General features: G+C 40.2%; 1 protein-coding gene across 3 annotated transcripts; it reads left to right on the top strand.

Annotated features, from left to right (window-relative positions):
- Positions 1 to 4,883: 4,883 nt before the first annotated feature.
- LOC149830957 (protein translation factor SUI1 homolog) lies at positions 4,884 to 9,681 on the top strand. Of its 3 annotated transcripts, XM_090013570.1 has the most exons (5): positions 4,884 to 4,992; positions 8,821 to 8,908; positions 9,032 to 9,237; positions 9,334 to 9,387; positions 9,442 to 9,681. In XM_090013570.1, the coding sequence occupies exons 2-5, from the start codon at positions 8,872 to 8,874 to the stop codon at positions 9,481 to 9,483; spliced, it is 339 nt and encodes a 112-aa protein (XP_089869696.1). In that variant the 5' UTR covers positions 4,884 to 4,992; positions 8,821 to 8,871; the 3' UTR covers positions 9,484 to 9,681. The 3 variants fall into 3 exon arrangements, with proteins under 3 accessions (XP_089869696.1, XP_089869694.1, XP_089869695.1); XM_090013568.1 differs by having other exon boundaries at positions 9,334 to 9,681; XM_090013569.1 differs by having other exon boundaries at positions 4,935 to 4,968; positions 8,819 to 8,908; positions 9,334 to 9,681.
- The last annotated feature ends 614 nt before the right edge of the window (positions 9,682 to 10,295 follow it).

The following is a 10,295-nucleotide window of genomic DNA, read 5'->3' as shown; positions in this document are numbered from 1 at the left end:
GGAGGCCGTTCAGGATTTCGACTTGAAGGATGATGCTCCAACCCAGACAAATCTTTAGAGATTAGATTCTGTCCCAACGAATGGGAATGTGAGGAGTTAGATCGCCTTCGCTTTCATACTGGGTGACGACGAGAGAGAAAAGATAAGCCACACTTATGACAATCACAACGTTTGTGGAAGTTCAGAGAAAAACAATTAGCACACCACCAATCCTCTAGCCTGACATGACTCAACTGAGATCTATAGCGAACAACATGGAAGGAGCTTTGCCAAGTAGATGGGACCTGTTGCCATCATCGATCAATAACCCATTATGGAAGCTCGCGAATGAAGAAATGAGAAACAAGCAAAGCCTTAACAAAGCACGCTTTGAGAGGCTCCCGTCTAATAGCACGCAGGAAAAACCTAATGTCCGAAATACGAAAAGAACTCACATCTAGGCATGATCAGAGAGAGAGAGAGAGAGAGCCGAAAAGCGATCAACGTTACTTAAAAGTGAAACTCAACAAAGCGTTGAGACCCACAAGCACAAACACAAACACAACAGCATAACATGAGAACACCAATAACACAAAACAGAACACTCATTAAGGACCACAAACATCTATATGAGGATCGGTTTGTGGCAGAGGCAGGTCTTTGAGATATATGCGTAAGATAGCATACACATCAGCCAAGACCCTATGGGTCAACCAGTTAAGGTTGAACGGGACATCCCGAAAAGTAGCATCATTTCTGGCCATCCATATGAACCACCACCCTGTAAATAACCAAACTCTCCAAATAGTCCTCCACTTCATTTCGCGTCTAATTATAGCAGGGTTGAGGATAAGATCTAACGCAAAGCAACCCTCCCGCACAACAACTGATGAAGCCCTCCAAGTTTTTGAAAACAATTCTTGAAACACTTCACACGACCAGAAGAGATGTTGTGTAGTTTCTTCGGCCTGTCGACAAAGCACACACCAACTGGGAAACTGAAAACCCATCCTCTTGATATTGTTATGGGTCTGTATCCGGTCATGAAGAATCAACCAAGCCAATACCTTGGTCCTCGGAGATGGTCCCTTCGCCCATAAAGCATTGTTGAAGATCCAGCCCTGACCTGGAGGCAAAAGAGAACGGTAGACCTTGTGGACTTGGAAAACTCCCGCATTCGAGACTGCCCATTGAAGCCAAGATCCGTCTACCCCCACGTCCAAATCCCTGTCAAGAAACAAACGCAATGCCCTAAACCACATTTTCCTCAAATGCGATGTGTATGGTCCACGAGCCCCCCGACGAACAACAAGTGAATCGATTAGACCATATTTTAGCTGGAGGAAGTTTGCGCAAGCATCCTGTGACGTATGAGCCAACCAGCACTGCTTCACAGCCAATGCCACACTCTTTTTACGCAAAGCAAAAATTCCTAAGCCAGCCATATTCCTTGGCATAACGATGGAGTCCCATCCCACCAAGTGCCTCTTATAAGGTCCATTTACACCACACCACAAAAACCTTGACAAGACGCTCTTAAGTTGATGCTCAACATTGACAGGCATGACACAGACCGACATGAAAAATTCCGGAATTGCTGACAAAACATGCCTGATTAAAGTAATTCTGCCCGCAAGAGACAAATATCTTGCACGCCAAGACTGGAGCTTAAGACACACCTTGTCAACCACGGGTGCCCATGATGTTTTAGAGGTTGACTTGACTTGTAGGGGGAGGCCCAAGTACTTGATCGGCCATGGCCCTATAGCGCAGTTGAAAATTTTTTCCGCCGCATTTTGACTGGTCGGATCACCATTCAGAAGCGTGATCGAACACTTATTTTCATTTAGCTTCAGCCCAAACAACGCTGCAAAAAACATGAGAATAAGCCTAACGCGAAGCATCTGCTGTATTGAAGCCCTTCCAAAAACTAGCATATCGTCTGCATATTGTATAATATGACCAGAAAAGCCTCGGATATCCAATGACTGTAGGAAGCCCCTTGTCTGCGCTCGTCTAAGAATCACCGCAAGTCCTTCTGCCACTGTATTAAACAACAGCAGAGATAGCGGACATCCCTGCCGTAAGCCACGCCGCAAAGAAAATTGCTCACCCTTTACCCCGTTAATGGACACCATGGCTTGTGCATTGGTAATAAGCTCTGACACCCATCTGAAAAAATGGCTGCCGAATCCCATGTGATTCACCACTTGCGACAAAAAAGGCCAGTACACAGAATCATATGCTTTATTAAAATCAAGCTTCAACACGAAGTAAGGAGTACGACTCACGTGCATGGAGTGAATGACCTCTGAAGCCGAAATATATGCTTGTTGAACTCTTCTATTAGGAATAAAAGCAAACTGAAAAGCAGAAAAAAGATTAGACGCCACCAATTTCAGTCTTGAGGCTAATACCTTTGCGACTATACGATACAAGGCTCCCATTATGGAAATGGGACGAAAGCGCATAATATCTGTGGCAGCGCTTTCTTTTAGAATAAGAGAGATTAATCCGACATGACACTGCTTAGGCAGTCTAGAGTTACGATGAAACTCATCAAGCACTGTACATAAATCGCTCTTCACTACTCTCCAAAATACTTTGAAAAAATCTACAGGGAAACCATCTACTCCCGGTGCCTTCCAACCCGACAAATCCTTAATTGCGTTCATGATTTCTGCTTTTGAAAACCTACGTTGCAAGGTTAAGACCTGATCCGGTTGAAGAGAAAGAAATAACTCATGCCCAATATTACCCCCTGTATTTGGCGGAATAGAATAAAGCTTCTCGAAATAGTCGGAGACCGCTGGCACAAGATTCTGGCCTTCCCACAACACCCCGTCAATTGTGATCGATTGAAGGATACTTCGTCTAAACCGATCAGAAGCAAAAGAATAAAAAAAATGAGTATTTTCATCCCCTGCTGCCAACCATTTCACTCGAGCACGCTGCTTCCACTTCAACTCCTCTTTTAGCCTCCAACGTTTCAATAACATTGTCCGTTCAGCAAGTCTGCTTTGCAACCCCTGCAGCTGCGTGTCCGACATCCCTTCGGTGAAAGATAATAGGTTGAATAGTGATGAGATCTCTGCCTCCCATTCCGCCATCTCGTGAAACTTACTCACAGACCGCCTTTGCAACCAAAGTTTAATATTCTTCGCTAGGCGCGAAAGCTTCTTTTGATATCGGATAGCAGCCTTGTCTTCATGAACCCTCAAACCCCACGAGCCCTCAACCACTAAATGAAACTCTTGTTCAGTTAACCACCACTGCTAGAGAGAGAGAGAGAGAGAGAGAGAGAGAGAGAGAACAATACTTGGAGACGATGAAATGGGATCAATACAACGTGGGGAAGAGAGAAAAGTGAAGAAATGGAATAGATTCATTCATGACCAACAAGAAATTCGCATGACTACATCATAGATTAAGCACAAAGGCCACAAACACTGCTTTTTATCAAACATTATACTATGAATCCGGTGATCAGAATGGAGATTTTTTGGGTATCTACTGAACCACTTGAGCAAGCCCATTGGGACAAGGAGTATGCTCACGTAGTTTTAAGCTATCAGGACAGCGACTGTAAATACTACAGACATGTTACTGGGGGCGTTTTTTCCGTTAGAAACGGAATAGATTCATTCATGACCAACAAGAAATTCGCATGACTACATCATAGATTAAGCACAAGGCCACAAACACTGCGTTTTATCAAACATTATACTAAATCAATCGACGAGTGCCGGTCAATTTCTCCATCAACCACAAAAAGATACGAATTTTGGTTTGCCCATATGAATCCGGTGATCAGAATGGAGATTTTTTGGGTATCTACTGAACCACTTGGGCAAGCCCATTGGGACAAGGAGTATGCTCACGTAGTTTTAAGCTATCAGGACAGCGACTGTAATTACTACAGACATGTTACTGGGGGCGGTTTTTCCGGTAATTACTAAGGAATTGCGTGATAGCGATCCATTTTTTGTTTGAAATTTCATGTTAGTCCATAACAGTTTTTTATTTTTATTTTTGATATATTCAAATAAGGACCTTAAGTAAGCCTCTTCACAGACAACCGCAACTAACGTGTTAAAGTGTTCTAAGATTGCTATTTTACATCCACTCTCACCTTTAAATGTGACCGAGGAATAACAAAGTATAGATCAGAGTTATGAACCAAGTCCAAAATCCATACTTTTCCGTTTTGAAAGACAAATGAGATGAGTTTGAAGTGTTTAAGCTTGATTCATTCTTGTGAAAGTCAATCCAAGTTTGAGCTCATAATCAGTCTCAATTAAATGAGCCGCGTTTGAACTGACTTATTTATACAAAAAAATATATTGTTTTAAACCTTAAAAAGATAAGATTACCACAAAAATACATGTAAAATATACTTCTTATTACTTACAAAGCTTATACGAGTTGAACCAAGTCGAGTACCTATTGTTCATATTCAGCTTGCCGAGCTTATTTTACAAGCTTGAGGTTGCTTGGCTTATTTTTCAGTCCTAGTAACAAGGTAATTTTTGATATTTTAAAATACTTAACTCAGGTTAGCTTGGTGGAAGACGCTAGAGTAGGTCCTTATTTGACAGTTGTCAACAAAACCTAAAATTGTACTAAGTATTTACAAAAAGAGATTCCTCACGTGAAATTTCAGGTAAAAGTTAGGGCTGTATCTTAAATTTTTCTCCAAAACGGAAACCGTATCATGAGGAGCAGAAAAGAAATTTTAGGAGAAGAGCAGGAAGGGAATCGAAATAAGGAAAAGCCAGAGAACAGATGGACTCCAACTCGCGTTAACTTTACGTGGTTAGGATTTTACGCAATTTTTTTTTTCTTTTTGCCCCTTTTTCTCGTCCCTATAAATTTGGAGGTAGGGAGAGCTTGATGGCATTCATCGCGGTCTCCTCGATCTGACAAAAAAAATCTTATCCTCTCTCTCTCTCTCTCTCTCTCTCTCTGCGTCTCGCCTTCTTGTTCTTCGATTTCTTTCGCGTTCTAAATCAGGTAATATCTCGAAATCATCTCATTTCTTCTCTTTTCTTTCTGAATTTTGGTGATGAAGTCTGAAGTTCGTCTCATTTTTTTGGGTACCTTGAAATCCTAGTGTTTGCTTGATCGATTGGTTGGTTTTGGGCATGTTGCTGCGAAACCGTGGTTTTCTTGTGATATCTTGGGACCCTAACTCTTGCGATTAATATCATCGTTTTGCGGCATATGATTTTTTTTTTATCTCTTGAATCTCTTTCTTGTGTGATAGTTCCCTCCATTTTTCGCACGTGATTGTGAAACCCCGTTTTTTCATTCCTTAACACGTTTGGAAGCAAGAAAAACTCGTAGTAAAAGAAAATTTAATTTTTGATATGATAACTTTTCTAAATGAAAAGTTTTCGCCATGGGAAAAACAGAATGGAAGAGAGAGAGAGAGAGAGAGAGAGAGAGAGAGAGAGAGAGAGAGAGAGAGAGAGAGAGAGAGAGACCTGAAAATGGTGGTGGGCAGGAGGAAGATGAAGATGGATGAACTCTTCTTGTGGCAACCACATGGAATGAGGTGTGTTGTGGGTGAACGGTTGCCCTAATGCAAAAATAATTTTTGATAGGAAAAATTCCTCCACCTCCCCCGGTGGAGAAAATTTTCCTATAAAAATCCAAACTTTTTAGAAAAACTTTTCCTTAAAAAGTTTTCTCTATTTTGAAACGGTTGGAAAAGTTGCCATTTTCTCTTTCTTACTTGCATTTTCCTACCAATTTTCGCTTCCAAGAGTGCCCTAAATCGCTTGAAACCGGAGTCTACACTATCGTTTTCATCGTTTTGATTGTGAAGCCTTGGAACCTTTTTTCTTTTGTTTGATTGTGAAAGTCGGGGATTGATTTTTTTTTTTATCCTTTGATTGTTGATGGGTATCTGTTTCACGTGAATTGTGGGTAAAATTTAGGGCCTTTTCTTGGGTTGGCTTTTGGGTTTAAGGGCGAATCGTAGATTTAATGGTTATGTGAAGGAATGAAACCCGTATCGTATCAATTGGGCAACTTTCGGTTGGTTATGTGATGCCTCTTTCCTACATGTGCTCCACGGATCACTAATCCCTTTAATTTGGTTTCTTGATGTTCCCTCCATCTTTCTCTCATTCAGGGTGTTCTCTACTTCTCTTCTTTTTGGGTCCTGGCTACCTTTTTCTTTATAGACTTGTTATTATTGTTATTACTATTTTAACAATATCTTTTGGTTCTCGTGTCTTGTGTTCCTTTCACCATTCACTTGGGAAACCCAAAATTGGTCTCTTTGTGGTTCCCGAAAGATGTGAGACCCTATTTGATGCATTTCGATCTTAGATTTCTGTATTTTTTCTGAGATGATTATCTATTCCCTTTTGTTCCATCAATTGTGGAGGTTCATCATCTGACCTCTGCCTGCCTGCGTGAGTACTGAGTTGGATCTATATGAGGTTCTAGTGGTTTAAGAATCGAGACTTTGAATCTATCTGTATATTAGTGTCATTGTGTTTTGATCCACTTTTTTGATGCTGTTGTTTCCGTGATGACCTAGTTAATATTTTGGGTTTTTGTTCTGGTTGTGAATTTAATTTGTTATGAGATGATTTTTTCTAGAAGGTATCGAGTGGGGCTCCCTTTTTAATAGAACTAGGGTTCTAGGTGATTTGCTGAAGACAGCGTCTAGAGATTCTGGTCCTGTATGTGATAATGAGTGTAGGATGGGTTGTATCGCTGTGATTTGTGATATGGTCATATTTTCTGATAGTTAATTGTCAATATCAAATGCTGTCTCCTCTGGTGTTTGGTGCATTACCTTAGTTATCCATAATATTTTTCATTTGATTAGAGAACACTTTTGAGTTTTTCTGTTGAAAATCAGTGACCAATTTGGTTCTGTTGATTTGATTGTCTTAGAAAGATTGTGAAGTTGTCAGGTCTTGATTTTTGGGGATGTTGAATGTCAAGTTGTCATATTGTACATGTTATTCATATAGTTTTAGTGGGTGGAGTCTTGGAATAGGGCTTGATCAATATGAATCAAGTATGGATGCATTCAAAACTTGGATGATATATGCATGTATTTCATATAGTTTTAGTGGGTGGAGTCTTGGAATAGTATGAATCAAGTATGGATGCGATCAAAACTTGGATAATATATGCATGTTATTCATATAGTTTTAGTGGGTGGAGTCTCGTAATAGGAATCAAGTATGGGTGTTATCAATACTTGGATAATATATACATGTTATTCATATAGTGTGAAGTCTTAGAGTAGGGCTTGATCAATAGGATTCAAGTATGGATGTTATAAATACTTGCATAATATATACATGTTATTCATATAGTTTTAGCGGGTGAAGTCTTGTATTAGGGCTGGATCAATATGAATCGAACATGGATGTTATCAATGCTTGGATAATATAGTTGTGCCATCCCATCTTATTGAGCACAATATGTTTTAAGTTATATATATATATTCTTTTTATCGAAGATGGTTTGTTAACAGCAACTTGAATTTAGAAACTCTTTGAAATATGTTAGAACATGATTTTTGCATTTGAAATCATCATAAGAATCATGTGCTATTGTGTCTCTGGTGCATAGGTATGTTTAGGATCTTAGATTCTTCATATGTGAGAGGGGATTTTCTTATCTGATTTAATATCAATTAATTATCAAGTTGTTTTTCTTTTTCTAAATTCTTATAATCCTTTCGCAACTAAAATCCACTCAAATGAAGAGCCATAAATCGAGAAATCGTCCATGAAAATCTCAAAGACGTCATCCATCATGTGGGAGAAAATCGTCATCATACATTTTTGAAATGTAGTCGGGGCATTGCAGAGCCCAAACAATATTCTCCCATATGCAAATGTACCGTAAGGATAGGTAAATGTTGTCTTCTCCTTATCATCGGGATGTACAACTACCTGATTATATCCAGAATATCTATCTAAAAAGCAAAAATATTGTTGGCATGCGAGTCTCTTCAAAATCTGGTCCATGAATGACAACGAGAAGTGATCCTTCCTAGTTGCATTGTTCAACTTCCTATAGTCGATACATACTCGTCATCCTGTAGTAGTCCTCATGGAAACGTTCTCTCCTTTCTCATTCTTCTCCACAGTGAGCCCAGACTTTTTGGGAACAACCTTGGTGTAGGGCTCACCCACTGACTATCAGAGATGGGATAAATGATCCTAGCGTCTAACCATTTGACTACTTCCTTCTTCACCACTTCCTTCATGTGGGGATTTAACCTTCTTTGCGCCTCTCTTGAGGGTTTAGCCCCCTCATCCATAATGATCCTACGCATGCAAAAGGAATGGTCAATCCCCTTCAGATCTACCACTGACCATCCAATGGCCTATTTATGCTCATGCAAGACCTGTAATAATTGATACTCCTGTGAATCGGTCAGGTCTTTAGACATTTATGTTCTTTAATTTCAACTCCTCTACTTGCTTTCTCCTAAAACGGTTTGTGCTTCTTCTAGAGATTGATTCTTTGGAGCACCAAAAGTAGTACTTGCTATCACGGGAGCATGTGGACTTTGTTTTTAGCCTGCAATATTAGTTTCCAACGTTTGCCATATCTCATATCATATGTATGTTGGGTACTGGTTTCTTATTGTGCAGTTTGCTTGAGAATGTCGTATTGTTACTGAGAGCACATCATTTCTCTTTCAGTGCTGTTTTTCCTTGTGTTGTTGTGCATGGTAGCTTTGACATATAGTTCTTGCAAGGAATATTGTCTAAGCGCTTTTAGCATGCCTGTTTTGATGTCCTCGCTAATGTTTTCTGCCATTTCCTTCATTTTTGAATTTATTCTGTGGGTAAGTTAGTGGAGAAAAAGTCCAATTCGTCTCTTTGATCCTCATCAGCCAAGTTCATGTCTGAGCTCGACGTCCAGATTCCTAGTGCTTTTGGTATGTATACAATCTATGATTTCTTCCTGCTTCCCTCCCTGCGCTTTTGCATATGATGCTTCCCTCCCTGTGCTTGCATATGATAATGACGATGATGATGATGTAAGACTTGCAAATTGGCAGATCCATTCGCAGAGGCAAATGCTGTGGACTCTGGAGCGGGGTCAAAAGAGTACGTGCATGTGCGCATACAGCAGAGGAATGGTAGGAAGAGCCTGACTACTGTGCAAGGACTGAAGAAAGAGTTCAGCTACAACAAGATCCTCAAAGATCTGAAGAAAGAATTTTGCTGCAATGGCACTGTAGTACAGGACCCGGAACTGGGTCAGGTATGAAACAGACTTGGCATGTCACGTAGCTGGGTAGTGATACTCTGGAGTTTTGTATGCTGATGTGTTTTGTGCATGGCGATGTTGTGCTTTTAGGTTATCCAACTTCAAGGGGATCAGCGAAAGAATGTTTCAACTTTCCTGGTTCAGGTCTCTCTCTCTCTCTCTCTCTTGTTGATTAATGTAATTGGTCTCGTCTTGCAGGCTGGAATTGTGAAGGAGCATATAAAAATTCATGGTTTTTGAAAGGTTGTTGATGTTGCTATTTCCTATGTGCCTGAACAGGAGTATTACATAGATTCTCTTGAACTTAAGAAGTTTGTTAAGTGTCCTACCTTACATTCTGATGCAAGTGTCCTGCCTTTTTGGGGGGCACTTCTTTGATGGGTTATTTGCTGAAAAACTCTTATCTATATTAAGCACTCCGTGCTTCACTTTAACTCTCATTTTTTGCATAGTGCCAAATCCATGACTAACCTTTATAAATGGTGAGGGACTGTCTCTGTTGTTTTGGGTGCAAAGCGGTTAAGTCCTATTTCGTTAGGTATTGCAGGAGGTGTTGCCTTGCTCATTGATTTTATTTTTTTTGGTTTTCCTGTGAGCTTAAAGGGTTTAGGGGAAGGTTGATCGCTACTAGGGTTGATTGATGTTGCTGTTGACTGTTGTGCCCTAAGATAACCTTGTCAAGACTCGCTAAGCTACGCATGAAGGGTAACGTATTGGCTAACAATTCCTTTTTAAAATTTTGAGCAAAGCCTCATCATAAATGTGAAGCTTGAGACCAACTGGGCCTCCGCTTGTCTGGTAGGAGAAGCTAGTTCTCGTCACCTTGTGTTGGGACGTTGCAGGATCAAAACCCAATGGTATAGTTGGATAACTGGTAGGGTCTGCCTAACCCCTGCTTGCCTTGAAAAAAAAGTGTGGAGCTTAAGTCTCTCTAGCCGTTTTCTTATGAACATACACATTGTAAATTATGAGAATATATCTTGGTACAACAAGATGATTTCTATACATTAGCATAACGTAAGTCACCTTCCTTTCTGTCATTAGATTTCCTG

The sequence above is a fragment of the Nuphar pumila genome, chromosome 7 (assembly GCF_984573655.1).
Source record: "Nuphar pumila chromosome 7, dmNupPumi1.hap1.1, whole genome shotgun sequence".
NCBI classification, from domain to species: domain Eukaryota; kingdom Viridiplantae; phylum Streptophyta; class Magnoliopsida; order Nymphaeales; family Nymphaeaceae; genus Nuphar; species Nuphar pumila.
Note: the sequence above shows the minus strand (reverse complement) of the source record. Positions and strands in the feature narration are given on the sequence as shown.

Excerpts from the sequence above, each read along its gene's own strand:
- LOC149830957 (XM_090013568.1), top strand. The coding sequence starts at position 8,872 with ATGTCTGAGCTCGACGTCCAGATTCCTAGTGCTTTTG. Across the intron at positions 8,909-9,031 it reads CCAGATTCCTAGTGCTTTTG|ATCCATTCGCAGAGGCAAAT; the intron begins GTATGTATACAA and ends GCAAATTGGCAG. Across the intron at positions 9,238-9,333 it reads AGGACCCGGAACTGGGTCAG|GTTATCCAACTTCAAGGGGA; the intron begins GTATGAAACAGA and ends TTGTGCTTTTAG.